The 18,344-nt window shown below is 36.3% G+C and overlaps 1 protein-coding gene across 1 annotated transcript in view; it reads right to left on the reverse strand.

Annotated features, from left to right (window-relative positions):
• The window catches only part of SYT14 (synaptotagmin 14), a 141,154-nt gene extending 128,216 nt beyond the window's left edge, over positions 1 to 12,938 (reverse strand). The window contains exons 1-2 of the mRNA XM_054563448.1: positions 12,014 to 12,938; positions 7,972 to 8,187 (exon numbers count right to left, since the gene is read on the reverse strand). Of these exons, the coding sequence (XP_054419423.1) occupies positions 7,972 to 8,187; positions 12,014 to 12,938 (1,141 nt within the window). The remainder of the gene's footprint in view (positions 1 to 7,971; positions 8,188 to 12,013) is intronic.
• Between the last annotated feature and the right edge of the window lie 5,406 nt (positions 12,939 to 18,344).

Here is an 18,344-nt window from a genome sequence, read left to right on the forward strand (position 1 = left end):
CTGGCCGCCATGCTAAGCACAGTCTTTAGAAATAGCTTCGAGTTTTCCACTTTATCTCCTTTAAGAGATTATCACACCTCCGGGAGTACAAATAGACCTGCCTCCCTCATTAGGTACAGTTGCCTATGAGACCTTCCTTGTTGGTAAGCTTGAACTTACAGTAAATACAAATACTCAAATCAGTTTAAACTACCGCTGCTGCCCTCAGGCAGTAAGATTATTGTCAGTCCATTTGCTACTCTCTGTGATGTGCTCTAAATGTATCTGAGGCTGACCTCCTATAGGCTTTGGAAACAGAAACCTGGAGGTGAGGCATCAGGTCCCAGGAACTGCCAGATTGCTGTTAGCATTATTCTTCCACTTACCAGATATGCCTCAAACCCTAATAATGGATACAGCCTATGTTCAATTTATAGTGTATCTTACCTACTCGTTTCTCACTGAATAATTCTTTTTAAAAGCATGGACCTCCTCTCTGGTTACAAACACTTACAGCCTCACTTTTACCACTAATGAACTATATGATCTTAGTAAAATCACATCTCTGGGTATCAGTTTATAACCAATCAAGTAAAGATATATTTAATATCTGTCATGTAATTTCTATCACTCCAGCTACCCATTACCTCAGACCAAAAAAAAAAAAACCCAACAAAAAACCCCAAACCTGAGAAGGATGTGTATAGATCCACCATGGAAAATTCAGCAATCTTACCGACATGCTTTGAGATCGGAAGTGTATAAACACAGATGCTCAGGGCCACTGTGTATGCCTGTGCACTTCATGCACGGTACAAGGCACCTGGCTCAGGTGGGTGCTGAACTACAGGCTGTGTTGGTAGCTTGCCAAATCTTACACCTGGAGGAGAGGATGCCTGTTTCTTCTTACTTAGGTGCTTTGTGCTCACTGCACTATACTTTCACGGCAGAGTATCTGTTCACAGGTGATACGTTTTTCTGATTCATTCAACCCAGCAAGCTGTACCTTTATCTAAACGGCACAAACACATCTCATCTTATAGGACAGAGATGGCCTGCAAAAGTAGCACTGTAAAAGACTTCTGCACTACTGGGAGCAATTGATCTTATCACATAAAAAGATCTCCAAAACACAAAAATGCAGGGAAAGTCTCCAAGATCAACTTCTCTTCAAATCAACCATATTTAAAGTGCATACACATATACAATAAAGAATTCTTCAGAGAGTAAATGTCCACGGACAAAAACTAAAATCAAACAAAGAGTTTTACAAAATATAAATAAACTATGTAATATATATAACTTCCACTATTTTAAGGTACTAAACATTTTCTGTATCAAAGGAATCTTTAAAAAATATGGAAGTTTTTTGTACTTACCTTCTTCACAAAGAAATTGTGGAAATTAATAGAACCTTTGAAAGCAGTTAAAATGCACTTCAAGAAAAGATAAACATAAAGAACTATTCAACTATTAAATTACTTAAAAAGTAACATTTAAATAAAAGAATAAAAAATGTTTTAATGCCCCTACTTTTAAGGTAACATCAAAACTTATAGAGCTTGTGAAGTAGACATAAGAGAATGGCAAGTGTGTGTGTATACATATGAAGTACATACATATGCTAATACACAAGTAATGCTGAAAATTATTTTTAATAGAATTTTAAATTAACTCACCCCAAAAATAATATCATGTGCTTTTAATAATACTGCTATGCCACAATATGTAAATACAACTTGGTAGTCTCTATAGTGAACTAAGAAAAGCTATAAAATAATAGAAAGACATGCTAATAATTTTATACTAAATTTGCTCTTTATATAAAATCATCTCCAATATAAAAATGGAAAGTATTAATTAGCATGAATGGAATTTCAGAGGTTAGTCTACCTTACCAACTTAAATAAGATATTCACAATCTATTATTTAATTCTTTCTAAAGAGATGATTATCAGAAAATGCTCTTAATTTTAAGAACATAGTAAAAATGAATTCAAATTATTAACAAAGAAAATTTGATAAATTATTTTTCCTAGAACATTTTCTTACAGATAACATCCCCTTTTGTAGCTCCCCAAAATGGAAGGTTAATATGGCCACCTAGAGGAGAAAAGGTGATCAATACATATGTCATCATATTTTCTTACTTTTTCTAGAACACCTGCATTTCAGACTTATAATAAATATACTGTTCTAAAGGACCCAACTAAAGGGTTTAACAATGTATGAAATACACTTAAGGAGGATACAAAAGGCGCAGTGATGACCTAACAGAAGCTAAAACAACATTCGGTTTGCAGTGGACAAGTACAGTTTTATTTATAACTTACTGTGACCTTAGGTTAAAAATCATGTATTCAATAATCCAAAAACTTCTTCTCACTAGAGTAAATAGGGATAATCTGCCCCAGTTGGTGTGGCCCAGTGGACTGAGTGCCGGCCTGCAAACCAGAGGGTTGTTGGTTTGATTCCCAGGCAGGGCACATGCCTGGGCTGCAGGCCAGGTCCCCAGTAGGGGGCGCATGAGAGGCAACCACACACTGATGTTTCCCTCCCTCTCCTCCTCCCTCCCTTCCCCTCTCTTTAAAAATAAATGAAATCTTTTTAAAAATAGGGATAATCTTATCTACCATAATGAGTTTCAGTGAAGATTGTATATGATGATGTGTACAGAAAGCAGCAGAGCAGGGCAGACTGGAGCTTGATAAATGATAGTTCTTCCTGGTCAGAAAGTTCTGCTGCACTGGTCTCTCCTAATCTCTGTCCAGGCCCTCCATGGTCCTTCTTTGCTCCTGCAGATGTTTCCAATATTGGCTTTGCAAAGCTTGTCTACTGGAATTATTCATTGTTGAGAAATGGACTAGTGGCTCCTTACCAGCACTAGTGAGGTCTGGGTACTATTCTTGGGCTGGACTGAGAAGATGAACACTTGGATTACAACTACCTCTCTTTCTTGACTCTGGAAGTTAATAAGGAGAGGGTAGGTGGTTAGAAAGTACAGGCAGCAAATGTATACTTTCTTAACAGTTACTCTCTCCTTAACAACATTCAATGTAAGTTATTATTCTATCCAATTTAAACTTAAATTGAAACTGATCAACTTCTCAAGGATAGGGGCTTATATGAATTCTCATCCTCTTCAATCTCTGAGGCATTCAAGTCTCCTTCCGTGGTAAAATACAACACTCTCCTGATATTCCACTTTATTGCTTTTACTTTCTCTTCTCTGTTTTAGTGACACCCTTAATTCTACTGCTAATAAAAGGAAATGATTCTCTGATCTTTTCTCTCCATATTCTCCCACATCAATTTCATCTATTCCCATGGTTTCTACTCTGTAAGTATATATGATCTGAAAACTTCTCTCCCTAACTCCATTCATTTGTGTGTATAGTATTTGTATAGAACCACGTTTATGTCCTCCTAGGCCCCCCCCACTTTCAACAGAAAACAGATCCCTGGATTTCCTATTTACATTATTAACCTCATCACCTCCCTACTCCAGTGATTCTGAGCCAGCGCGCCACAGAAGGCACACTGGTGTGGCACCAGAATTTGGTAAACACGTAACACTTGACTACTTAGTCAAGGGCACGGACCTCTTTTCCTTTAGAATGTCGAATTAAAAAATTACGACAGCCAACACAACAAAAACCATCTGGTGTGAATGAATCAAAATTATACCTATTTTTGTCAGATCAGCAAAAACCATGTTTTTTGGTGTGCCACAGAATTTCAGTAATTATTCTTTGTGTGCCATGAGATGAAAAGGGTTGAAAATCGCTGTCCTAGCCATACATGCTGGAAACCAGTATCATATATGACACGTTCTTCCTTCTAGTGGTCCAAATACATTCAGTTCCCAATCCAGCAAATTTTACCTCCTATATTCCTATTGCCACTATTGTAATTCAGATTTCTACCACTTTTTGCACGGACTACTCCAAAACCCTCCTTAACTGGTGCCTTTCTTAATAGTCCCCCCGTTGCTAAATTAATCTTTCAGAAGCACATCCCTAATCATGGTCCCTTGTTGAAAAACTGTCAGTGAGTTCTCACTGGATAAACTAAATCCAAACTTTAGTCAGAGAGGCACTCCAGCCTTTAGACCTCATCTCTCCATTTTATCTCCAACTTACATACATACATTTTATATGTATACACACATACACATACGTGTGTATACATATATATATTCACATATTGCTGTTGAAAAAATGTCCAATATTGTTAACAGGAGAATGGTTTGCCCAGCATCGATATAACCTGGCAGCCAAAGAGAGTGGGCTGGAATGCACATGTCAATGACAACTGCACTGTACTAGTCAGCGGGGAGCGGTAGACACCATTCAGTGAGCATGTGTCCTGCATGGCCAATGCATTCAAAATGACTGAATGAGCAGAGCAACGAATCTGCACCTAATTTTGCATTAAGCTTGAACATTCCTCTGCGGAAACTATTTGGTGATTCAGAAGGCCGCAGCTATGAGCAACTGGTGAATGGCAGCTTCACAACATTGTACCTGCTCAAGCATCACACATCTTGTGCAGAGGTTTCTGGAAAAACATTGTATCACTCAGGTGACTCAGCCGCCCTACAGCCCATATCTGGCGCCCTATGACTTCTGGCTTTTCCCAAAACTAAAATCACCTTTGAAAGGGAAGAGATTTCAGACCATCGGTGAGATTCAGAAAAATATGAAGGGGCAGCTGATGGTGATTGGGAGAACTGTGTGAGGTCCCAAGCTGCCTACTTTGAAGACGGCTGAGGCAACGCTGTCCTATGCACAATGTTTCTGTATCTTCTTCAATAAATATCTCTATTTTTCATATTATATGGCTGGATACCTTCTGGACAGACCATATATACATGGTAGGCTTCTCTTTACCACTTTTCACTTTGGGGTTTATGAAGTTCCCTCTAAAACACCTCTACTTAATCTATTCACTGACTTTTCACCAATCCTTAAAAGCTGAACACAAATGCCATATTCTCTGATGTTCTCTCCTACCTTCCCTGATCGATGGTATTTCACTCCCTTCCTTAAAATCTTTTAGCATTTAGTAAGTACTTCTGCATCTTTGGGTATGTTCAGAATTTACTATCATGTGAAATTGCTTTTCCCTAAGATCTTGAGCTCTGAAACCTCTCTCTCCAATCAAATTTTCCTATTCTACCTCCCCTCCACTAAATCTATTTTGGGCTCAAAATGACCTTTGATTTTTCAACAGCAGTAATCCATGATTAAAAAGAAAACTTCTAGTCTACTATAACCTACATTATAACTTGACCATCCCCCCATCCCAATGAAAAAATTTTAACATTAACAATATCCACCTCCACCTGGATATTCCATGGACACTTTAAATTTAGCATGACCCAACCTAAGTTATCTCCTCCCCCAAACTTACTTCTCTCTAAACTAATTAAAAATCTTGATTCCTCACTCATTACACACATTCAGTCATTCACCAAGACATACTGAAACCACCCCTAAATCTATGAACTCTGTATCCCTAAAATCATTGCCAACGAGGATCTCATCACTGTTTACATAACTGGTCTTTCCTGCTTCCAGATGCTACTGCTTCCAATTCATCTTCTGATACAACAGTTAAATAATCTTGTCTAAATATAGCGATCTAAAAGTGCCACAATGTCCAGCTTAAAAACCTCCCAGGACTCTTTATTTCCTATAAGACAACATCCAATATCCTAAGCATGGCATTCAATCCTATTATCTGCCCATTCTCCAAACACAGGCCCTAATTAGACAATGAAATACACTCTCTTCTGCTTTCATGCAATCACTATTCCACAGTCGCTGAAAGTCATTTTCACTCAAGCCCAGGTCGCCTATTCTGTGAAGAGTTCATTAGATACACCGCGTCCCTACCTCCCAAAGTCTGAGTCGCCTCCTCGTCTGTATTCCCACAGTGCTTTCTTCATGAAACTAACAGACCGTTTATCACATTAAATTGCCCATACACTCATGGTCTTCCTTCTCCCGTATGTGGGCTCTTTGAAAGAAGTTCGGTTTATTCCAATTTTATCCACAGTATCTGGTGTGGCACATAAAAAGGTTTCTACAAATGTTTATGAAATAAAAAAATCTAATTTCAGAATGCCTAAAATCAATCTACCCTGGGTGTTTTATCAAATAATTTAGGGTAAAAATGGTAGCAGAGTACAGATGGGTCCTATGTGTGCAGGCGAAGTGAATAAAGAGGTGATCGCAGGACACTGTGAGCGTTAGGGCAAGAACAGGAGAGCCAGCGGTTAGGCTTCTCTCCTCCCTGCTTTGGCCACAGACACAGACTCACACCAGGATAACAGGACCACAGGGAAGACGCAAACAAGTCAGCAGAGAAGGGCAGGGAGTGAGGGGGAAGAAGAAATCAACAGGAAAAGGTGAAAGTCCTAAATTGAAGCTACGAAAAGGAAGCGTCTAGGGTCACAAATCACAAACTCGGGGCTTGCTCATCACCGTTGCTCTTGTCACTGCCCTCACCTCCAAGAGCCATTTACTGATCGCGTACCTATTAGCTGCTTGACACTACGCTGAAAACTACAACATATATCATTCGATGTTCATGACAACCCGATCATGAAGGTATTATCCACATTTTAGAGACAAGAGAACGAACTTATAAACAACTAACTATATTGTCCACAGTTTCATAGCTAATATGTTAAGTCACACAGCCAGATTGTGAAAAAGGTTCAGGCTTCAAAACCCATTCTCTTTCTGCTCTGCTATCCATGTACTTGTACATAAGCTGGGGACTGGCTTGATAGCTTTGCATTATTTAGTTATCTTTATGAGCACAATAAAAACATGTCTTATTTTGTTAGTACTAGAAAGGTACTTTTGAGAGTACAGTCCATGTCTTATTTTATTTCCCTCCTAGCATCTCATGATCTTTCTGTATAGTAATCACTCAGTTTTTGATTAATTTCTTATTATACCTGGTTACCAGTAGAAATAAAAGGGGGTGTATCAATCTTCAGTTAACATTAAGCCAAATCAAAAAAAGATGATGTAGCTCCTTTGACTACAATTTGTGCTGGGGTAAGACTTTAAGTCATCAACCGCAATAAGCCCTAAAACACAAACCACAGCTATAAAATTAAGGATGATTTGGTATATTAATAAAAATGCTGTCTAAGATATACTGCTCTTCTCTTTAGATCAGGGTATAAAGATAATAATTACTGTATGAGTAATCATATATTAAGCACATGAATAACTTACTTAAATGTGAAGATAAATATGCTTTAATCAATTAGTAAAGCCTCTTTTATTTCTCTTATAGAAAGGTATCAAAATGTGAGAGCAGACTTATGTTTTCCACACAAGTTGAGGTCTGAAGTCAATGTCTGTACACAAGGCGAAAATCAATTAGAGACAAGATAATCCTTGAAAATTCCTTAAATCATCCTTAAAACACAGTATAATACAGTATCAGCCCTCAATAACTCCACCTTGACAGTTTTTCCTCCGACATGGAACAAACAGATCGCCATTTCTTCTGCTGTGTGCCACGTGGAAGTATCTGGCTCATGTCTAGAGGCCATACTGAATGAAAGAGCATACATTTACACACTGGGATCATATTCAACATTGGGAGATATTTAGACTCTATCAGTTCCCAAAACTTGTGTTAGGAACCGATTTCATCGGAGAGAACAGCACATTCACATCTTTCATGTCATGCTTGTTAGGCATATGTTCACTGTGGAAAAAGAGCTAGAATTACAACTGAACTTAAATTATTTAGTGTTTTGCTTTTCCGTGTTGTGGTTTTAGTTTTGTTTTTTGTCTTGAGACCAAAGATATGAATCTGAATAAATAATATTCCCAGAAATGTGACTCTACTGTATGTGCTATCTCTTGTTTATTGTTCAATCACAGATGCCTACATTTTATGCATAAATCATCTAATACTATACTGCATCAACTAAAAAAATGAAACAATCTATCTTACCTTCATCTATTGATGCTTCACTACTGTATCCATCATACTCTGCAGATAGAGGACTATATTTTTGTCTTGTTTCCCAAGTATAATTCTTTTGTCTAGAATCCACCAGTGGTAGTCTGGAATTGTGCGTTCGGGATAAGGCCTCATGGTATTTACCCAATGCTTCATCTTCACTTTCAGAGGACGAACCATGCTCATCTTTGTCCATGTAGGAATTATCTATTCGCAACGAAAATGAGAGCAAATCAAAATTTTAATGTAATAAAGGATGATGAATTTGTTATAGTTTTATATATATACAACATACATATAAACACATATATGTCATATATATCCATATACATACAAATATATATAAACATATATATACAAATACACAATCTGAATTTTCAGTTTTAAGGAAGTGTAACTTTTCACTTAAAAAGCCCAAGATTCTTTTTAAAACCCAAGATTTACATTTTGTTTTAATAGAAAAAGATTGATCTGTTTACTCTAATTACACAAGTAATGTCAGTCACAGGGATTCTCCTACAATGTTACACAGAAAGAAAATAGGGCTTCCATCTTACACAATTTTTATAAGTATCAGTAGTACACAAAATGTTATAAATATTGCCAAAATATATGGACCTCATTCAAATAATTCATGTTACAAAAGACCTTCATTATTATTACCTTAGCCAAAAATTTTAAAACTGACAATTCCTAGTGATAGCAATGAGACATGGGCACGCTTATACAGGGGTGGGCAAAAGTAGGTTTACAGCCGGGAGTGCATGAAAAAGAGTTTATTCATAAGTTTTATTTATTATTATATTATTTATTTGTATTACAACTGTAAACTGACTTTTGCCCACCCCTGTATTAGTGGTGAAATTATAACTGGTAAAACTTTCCTAGAGAACAGTTTGGTAATACATATTAAGCTTTTAAATCTGCATAGTGTTTGATCCATTTCAAAGAATTTATCAATTCCATTTCTAAGAATTCAGCCTAAGAAAATAATTATCAGGTGAGCGAAGATATATATTTGATACAATTCACTGCACTGTGTTTAATAGCAAAAGAAAACAAAAATAAAATAAAACCTAAACATCTATCATTGGGTCTTGGCTAAATAGATTATGATGTATCAATGCAAAAATATACTATGCAGTCTTTAAAAGTGAGGTGAATTTACTAGTATTCACGAGGAAAGAATCACTGTAACATTATATTAAAAGAAAAGAGAAAGTTATAAGATAGAAGGCATACTTATGGTCTCATTTTAAAATATACACACACCCCCCCGACATGCAATATATACACACTACATGCAGTATGTACTTATATATACATACTAAAATGTGTGGAAAGATGTATGACAAACAACACATTATCTGCAAGTGGTGAAATTATTAGGAAAATTTTCCTTACATATACCTGTATTTCACATAAAATGTTTAGGTGGTGTAAATTTTTTTTTATTTTTAAAAGTACTAGTTATTACCTTTTCAAAAGGTAAAATTATTGAAACTTCAACATGCTGAGATGTATTTAAACCAAGGTGCAACCTCTTAGAATTACAAATCAACTCTAGAAGGATGAAGAGATCGCAGCAGGTAGAATTTATGACTTCAGTCTAGATACTCTTCTCTTTATACTCAGTTGAGATCATCTGCACTAAAGAAATCAAGGTTTGAAATTCAAGTGGGGAGGTGCAGGATGAGTAATTTAACAATATGGGATAAAAATTGAATGTTTAAAGACAGAGGTACGGGACCTTGGGTGCCACTAGTCTAAGTCTCACATTTTAATTCAGTAAAATAGTAATAAAAGGGTAAGACTATGGCCAATGTCATATACTGCATTGCCCAACCTGTAATCACCAGCCACATGCAGCTACTTAAACAATTAAAAATAATAAAATTTAAAATGCAGTGGCCCAGTGCTACTGGCTACATTTCAAGGGCTCAACAGCCCCATGTAGCTAGTGGTTCTTATGCCAAGTAATATGAATATGCAAAACTTTTCCATTATTACAGGCAATTCTACTGGACAGTAATAAGAACATAGGAATTGTGTTCTAAATTCAGAAATTTCAGCACTTCTGGGGATACCATCGCGGTGGTCTTAAGGGAGCAGGAAAGCATGTGGACCGTAACTAGAAATTACACGGTCACACTTCACCTATTACAAAATATTGCCTAATGCAGCCTTGCATTTAGAAATAGAGAAGGAAACTCTTCCTCCTCTTTTTGTATTTGATAAGCTCCATGTCAGAACCAAGAATAGAAGAACTAGTAATATCACAGTTGAGTACATGAAAGGAAAATGTATGGATCAAATAATTTTTAAAATGACTTTTAGAACATAACATGTTTAAGTTTAGTACTGACGATAATCTCGAATATTTGAGAGGTATTTGGGTTCTTTAGGCTTCTTAATGAAAACAAATAAAAAAAATTAAAAATTCTGTACTGCTACTTGTGAAGTATTTATCACTAGTGTGCACTCTGTTATTTTCTGAATAAAATAATATGTAAACTATTCTGCTTTTTCTTTCTTTATTTCTGCTACTTCAAATAATAGCAAGGCTACTAAAAACCTCTGAATCTGACATTCATGCTGCCAGAAGAGTAGATTCCAAAATGGACATAGTTGATCTTTGGTATCCACAGGAGATTGGTCCTAGAACCTTTTGCAGATGAATTCTGCAAACTCAAAGGATGCTCAAGTCCCTTCTGTACATCCTCCTATATACTTTAAATCATCTCTAGATTACTTATAACACCTAATAACACTGTAAATGTTATGTAAATACTTGGTATACTATATTGTTGAGGGAGTAATGGGAAGGAAAACAGGTCTGTGCATGTTCAGTACAGATGCAACCATCATACGCCTAACTACATAGTACGTGTCAGTGACAACATAACATACATACATATACACATATATATATATATGTAACATTTTTTTTCCTTGATCTGTGGTTGGCTGAATCCATGGTTACAGAATTCGTAGATATGGAGGGCTGGCTGTATTTCCAAAAACCGGTGTTCCTTTTTAGTTAGCTCATTCACCCTGGATCAGCCTCTATTATATCATTTAAATACATTTATATAATTGATAAACAGCAGATCCCTATTCTGTATAAAGTCATGTAGCGGAACTGAAAAGTCTTCATCATTTCTAATATTACTCATATTTTGTTATTTTATGAGAATCTCAATTTATAGAAAAGTTCCAGAGGCATATTTTATAAATAAAAGCCAGTGTACTTTTGGCCTTGTGATGAGATCAGCAATAAATGCAAATGATTAAGGTATCGCCAGAAATAATTACTAACAGTAGGAAGCAATTCTGCAACACAAACCAAGTAATTGTTGACTAACTGTTCTGAAAATTGTTACAAATATTGTAGTTGAAAATTATAAGTGCTTAGTTGGAATCTTAATGCTATAGAGAGAACTCATAAATAATAATACATTGTTCATGTGTACTCACTGCAGACACAGAACCATCATGTAATTCTTAAAGTATGGCTAAATGGACAGACTCTTAGCCTGAAGCATGTTACTCAATAAAATAAAACCTATTGCTCTCAAGGAAAAATATAAAACACTTGGTATACATACCTACTGGGATAAATTTGAAGAGCAACACTGTACAACGGACTTAGGGGTTAGTTACAAAAATATAAAACTTTAAAATGCACATGAAAAAACTGCAATTAAAGGATGCATACTACTTAAGAAAACCATGGAGTTTCTGGTTTAAAATAAACAGACATTAAGAGAAATTAAGGCTGCTGAAAAATAGGCCAAATAACGCAGGGACCAGGGGCAATACTTAAGAGGTATACAAATAACATAATACTCTTGAAATGATGTGAGGAAAAAAATGAATGACTTTAAAAATGTCTTCCTAGTAAGAAGATTCAAGAAAGTTCAAAACAGATATACAGGCATGTATAGGAAAGTTCAGAAATTTGGATTGTATTTTCCTAATTTCAAAAATCAAGAGAAATTTTATCACTCAAACCCACATAAGGAGACCTCACCTTTTTCTGGTTTTATCTTAGAATATTTCTCATCTTTATTCTTTGCTGTTCCTTTTTTGGCAGAATTGGCTTCATTTTTCTTTGTTTTTATGTCTCCTTTCCCTTTGTAGCATTTTGTTGAACTTATTTGCTCTTTCATTTTTCCGTGTAACTTATCTTTAGAATTAGCTGACGGTGCCGAATGTATGTCTTCTTTCGTAATGGATTTCTGTATCATAGGTCTACCACTTGCCAAAACACCTTTTGCAGAGCATTCATTTCCTGAACACTCATTCCCTTTGGACCCTTTACTTTTAATATGTTTCTCAGCTTTCTTTGAATGATTTTCTCGCATCTGTTGATACCTTACCTCCTTTAAATCACTCTTCCCATTACCAGAAACTCCCAATCCAGTTCTTTTATATCTGTCAGTGTGTCCCAGTTCTTGACCGGCAACTCCGGCCCTTGCATCCTGCTTCGTCAGTGATATCCCACCGTCACTCACGCGGCCTTCCACAGAGTCACCCGTGTTACTGGTTCCTTGACACTCTGACACTGCCTGCTGCCTACCATTAACATGTTTAAGTGCTCTTTCTTCACTTACTCCTTGACCTTGCCTCTGTGAAGCTGAAGTATTGGTGTAACTTCTTTGACTTGTTCTGTGCTCTGAATTGGATGGTGTTTTCTGACAACTGGTGTCTTTGGAGACTTCTGGTAACGTGGCATTCTCTTGCTTAGAAGTATCTACAACTTCAGCTGCTGAAGAGCTTTCCTCTTCTGGGCGAAATCCATGTATCATGCTTGTGACCTGTTCAGCAACCACATCAGATAAAGCATAGCTGACCTCCCCAACAGCAGTGGTCAGCTCTTCCACAGCATCAGTGATGGTGTCCACCAGAGAGGACACCGAAGGCAGATTCGGCTGAAAATTTCTGAAAAATGCCATTTTCTATTTCCTTGTTCCTACAAGGTGCAATAATGAAATTTTCTCTTCTCAAAATATCAACCACTTTGGAATCTCAATTTAACATTTACTTAAATGTTGCTACTCATGAACTTGATATTAGTATTTCATATTGTGACTTTTAAAATCTTTCTGTAAATGCATTATGCATTGGAAGAAATACGTTGAAGCAAAGACTCTTCCGAAACAAACAAAAATCATACCACTTGCTTTAAATGTAATGACATATTTTCCCACTCCATAGCTATCATAACAGCAGCAAGACAATATTTTCCCCTCAAATACTATTGGTTTTTAATTCTATACCTGCAAGAAGAAGTATAAAAAGGATTCTTATTATATGCTTCCAGTTCATTTATTAATAGGGGAACTACCCTATCTTATTCACAAACTACCAGTATCATTTAACATAAAGAAAATATTACAGAGAAATGTATGTCTAACTTTACCTTATTTAATCTTATAATAATTATAGGAGGTAAACATTATTATTCCTATTTAATAGGTAAAAGAAAAACAAGGCTGAGAAAAATTAAGAAGGTACCTGAGACCTTTCCAACGGATCCTCAAGGTCAAAACTATTTCTCTAATACTAGTAAGAAGATACAATATTGAACTTTTTCATTTTCATTTGCTCACAAATGAACACTGGAGTTTTCCAGAGACTGTACGACAGACTATATGCAGAAGCAGATATGAGAACCCAGCTGTTTCTCTCTTCTATGCCAGTCATTAGAGATTTTCCAAAAATGTAAAACAGTGTCACTCTTCTCACCAATATTTTTGTTTTAACAACTATACTTTGTAATTAAAAATACTGTTTATATTAACATGTAATAGGTTTATTGTTGGTTTTTTAAATAAATAAATTGTTAAAAAATATTTTTAAATCTTCTCAGCTTTAACTTCTAATGTACTACGTATCAATAGATACAACTTATAAGCAAAAGCCCCCTGGGGTCCTCAATAATTTTTAAGAATGTAAAGTGGTCATTAGACCAAAGAAATATCGGAAATGCTGAACCAGAGAATTACTGGAGGCTGCCCAAAGAGGTAGCTTTAGCCAGTTCCTTCTAAACAAATGATCAAAAAGCAGGACTGAATTATGAGAAATAAATCAAAACTATAAAGTCCTACAGTTTACTAATGCAAGTCACAGATGTAATTCAATAACAAATACATTTTTTATATACAATGAGGCTATCCCTTTTTAAGGTATCAGAAGAAAAAAAGCATATGTACATACACAAGAAAAGCAAACTTTCTCCACTATAGCTCCTCACAATTTTTCTAAATGAATGCCTTGCCTTTACAATGGTCAAGTTGCTTCTGTTATCATTTATATAATCCAGCCACTGGAAATAGCAAAGAACTCAATAATTTTTTTTAAAATAACTCCAAGGAAAACTTTCCAACAAGGGAAAGAACAGTACTAGACCCCTCGCCTTCCCGAGCACCGAGGGACAGTAAGTGATGTGATGCCTACGATGCCAAGGTAGGAAAGGGAGCACTGATCCCTTATGACTAGACTTTAACGACACACTAAGTCCATAAACAACAAACAAGCAACCCTTCTCCAGACGATGAAGCTGTCCATCAGCTGAGATTTGAACAGCAAGTAAAGGAAAGGGTGAATACTTTCAAAAGCCTTCTAGGGACACGGGGAAAAAGCTAATTAGAGAACTATTTAGATAAGAGAGTTGAGCTATATAAAGCAATAAGATACTGCCTTCTTCTTAAAGCGTACCTATTCATATTATAGCCTAAAGAGTAAGCCTTATATATGAAAAATAAAAGTTACTTTTAACAGTATCAACCTATCTTTATGCAGTATATTAGCAATTTGTGGGCAATAGAAAGACAACTAAACCTAGTATACTTACCAGTCTTTTACTCTCACAGAATACTGGCTCAAATGTTACTTTACAGTATGTTAAAAACCAAACTATTTATTATATATTAATAAAACAATAGGATAGTACAGATATAAAGAACAAACAAGAGAAGCAGTGATGGTACTTACAAATTTTATCTTGTGAATTCTTCCTTGTACTGTATCCTGAACCGAGATCTGGAAACCCGCCAACATTTTCAAAACAGAACTTCTTATTAATATAGAGAAAAAGGAGCAGCATCAAGATAATAAACACCCCAACAGCTGACAAAAATCCAACTGCCTCTGGAGATACTAGAGAAAAAAAAAGCCACAGCTGTAAGCATTTATTCCTTTTTAAGCTACAAATAAGAAGGAAACCCCCAGAGAAATGTTAGATTACTGTCTTATTTGAATTATATTTTTAAACTATCATAGTTCACAAGTGTTTAGGTTATAAGAAAAACAAACCTCACAGTTTAATGAGTTGCTCAATTCACTCAACATCATTTATTCAACTCTTCTAAAAGTTTCCCTAGAAATCACATTGGAATAGTCTTAAAAGACAAAAGTCTACAAATTAAGCATTTTTATGTTTAGTTCATTGAAGAGCATTACAAAAATTTTAACACAAAAATTACAAAAATAAACATATATTTCCCATGCATAAGTATATTACTTAATCAAATTTGTGAGAATGTATATAATTATTTATTTTTTAAATCCTCAAGGACTTTTTTTTATTGCTTCTACAGAATGAGGCGGGGGGGAAAGAGAGAGAGAGAGAGAGAGAGAAAGAGAGAAAGAGAGATCGATCACTGTGGGAGAGAAACATCGGTTGGCTGCCTTCTCATATGTGCCCTGACCAGGAATCAAACCCACAACCTTTTGGTCTACGGGACAATGCTCCAACCAAGCCATACCAGCCAGGTATTTTTATTTTTATCTCATCAATGGCCCTTTTTTATTAAATAAACATTGGACTTAACTTGACATTCAAAGCTCCAACCTCTCTTTTCAATATTACACTCCAATCAAATGGTTCTACTCATTGCCTCAGAATCAGCTACATGTTACTACCACGAACCTTGTTTTTGTTCAGTCTCTTCCCCTTGCCTAGAATGAGAAAGTCTCCTCTCTACCATATCCCACTCACCCTCTCAACCAACTCATATTATCTGAGCAGCAGACATACACCACACATTATCATATACAGTTTCTGTCTTCCATGAACAGTCTGGTGAAAGCAGTTACAACGTGGCATAACAAGGGCTATGGCTGGGGAAGAACAGGAGCTATGAGACCCGTAGATATATACTTAACCCAGTGTTGAAAGATCAAGTAAGCTTTTCTGAAAGTAGTGACCTCTTTGATAATATTTTAAGAATTAGCTAGAATTGCCCTGGCTGGTGTAAGCTCAGTGGACTGAGCTCTGGCCTGTGAAGCAAAGGGTTGCTGGTTCGATTCCCAGTGTAGGGCACATGCCTGGGTTGCAGACCAGGTCCCCAGCAGGGGGCAAGCAAAATGCAGCCACACATTTTCAATCTCTCTCTCTCTCTCTTTTCAATCTCTCTCTCTCTTTCTCCATCTCTTCCTCTCTCTAAAAATAAAGAAATAAAATCTTTTTTAAAAATTAACAAGAATTGCCTGAGTTAACACTATTCCAGGCAGAAGAAACAGCATGTGAGAAGGTGCAGAAATAAGAGATCATTGTATACTCTAGAAACTCCATGAAACTTGGTCATGATGAACTATCAGATTCTCAGGAGAATATGATCTCAAAAGAATACAGCCCTGACCAAGCAACTCAGTTGGTCAGAGCATCATCCTGACATGCGAAGGCTGTGGGTTCCCTCTCAGGCCAGGGCACACGCATGAGGCCATGAGAATGCATAAACAAGTGGAACGACAAATCGATGTTTCTCTAACTCTCGCTCTGTCTCTCCTCCCCCCCATCGCTAAAACTAGTATGTAAATTTTTTCAAAACTTTATTTAAAAGAATACATGAAATCATCCACAGAGATTTTTTAGCATGACAACACAAAATCTTCTCCAACTTCTCCAGTCCTCAACAACTCTCTTTCCTTTCAACATCTGCATTATTTGTCACTACATCAATCATGGGGAGGTAACAGAAACGAAATTTTTGTGTCCCCAGTGCCTTAAATATAATACTCAACTGTTAGTTGAGAATAAATCCTAAGCTTCAAATACCCTCTACAACCTATACTCTTTCTTCCTCCACTGCTCAAACAGCAACTAAAATGTGATCTTCTTCAAGACTCTTTTCTTAATCAGAAGAGCCATGACAATTAGAATTTAACTTTTTAAAATAAAGTCACCAACCAGTCAATGATGAGTGCTTTAGTCTCCTAGATTTTCTTTATTTGTAAAGATCATTCATCCCAGGTGTAGAAATGATATGACACCATATCAATTGGAAGTTGGGTCAGTAGTATTGTGATAGAGGGTGAAGCAAAGAATGATAGTGTAAGAGAGGGACAATGAAGAGTGAGAAGAGGAGGTGACAGGAACGGTAGAAGTGCTGTAAGAGTATCAGGCTGATGCCGAGGAACAGTTCTTGGTACCCAAACAAGAAGACGACTATGCCCTGCCCCTCTCATTTTGAGGCTGAAGAATAATCATGAAAGAGAGCAGTATTTTAATAAAAGGATATAAGGCATATGACAAAAGCAGTGATATGCATCAACCCAAAAGGATGAGATAAGAATGAAAACAGAAGAATTGTCAGGATTTGTAAAAATAGGGAGGTTAGAAGCAAGACAAGGCCTGGTATGAACAGGCAAAATGCTCAATAAACATTATGACAAAGCAAAATGCTCACTACACCTATATTCAATATTATGTTATGAATAGCAAATATGTACAGGAGCTCCCCTTTATCACTCAGAAGTTTGATGCCTTAAGTGAACACACAGGGTTAGAGAATATGCAGCCTCAAAATCCCCCATTTCTTAGAAAACTAAAAGAGAAAATACAGCTCATCTCACTTAAGAAAGCTAGTTACTGCTAATGAAAACAGCAGCAAACATACACAGCATATATTATGTGCAACTCACTGTTTTAACACCTTACATATGTAACTCTTCCAATCTGTACAATTATACTAGTATTATCCCCATTATAAATTGTGGTACAAATATATTAAATAATGTACCCAGCCAACAAGTAGAAGAGTCACGATTCAAACCCTACCTGGCTCCAGAGTCTGCGTTTTTAACTACTGCTCCGTCCACTTCTCCTATTTTCCTTCTCTCCTTCCCGTCTTGCCTCAATCCTTATTTCTATGTTCCTCTTTCGTCTCCCTCCTTCCCATTTTTAAATTTAATCTAGAGGAAAGATCAACTATAAACAAGTGTAATAGGGTAAGTGCCGAAACAGAGGTATGAGCATAAAGTATTACTGGAACAGAAAGAAGAAATGCTACCTGGGGAAGCTACGGATGCTTCAGAAAGGACATGACACTTGCACAGGCATTAAAAATTAATAGAGC

Source organism: Pteronotus mesoamericanus, unplaced genomic scaffold (genome assembly GCF_021234165.1).
Source record: "Pteronotus mesoamericanus isolate MK-2021 breed Mesoamerican mustached bat unplaced genomic scaffold, CSHL_Meso_final scaffold_705, whole genome shotgun sequence".
Lineage (NCBI taxonomy): Eukaryota > Metazoa > Chordata > Mammalia > Chiroptera > Mormoopidae > Pteronotus > Pteronotus mesoamericanus.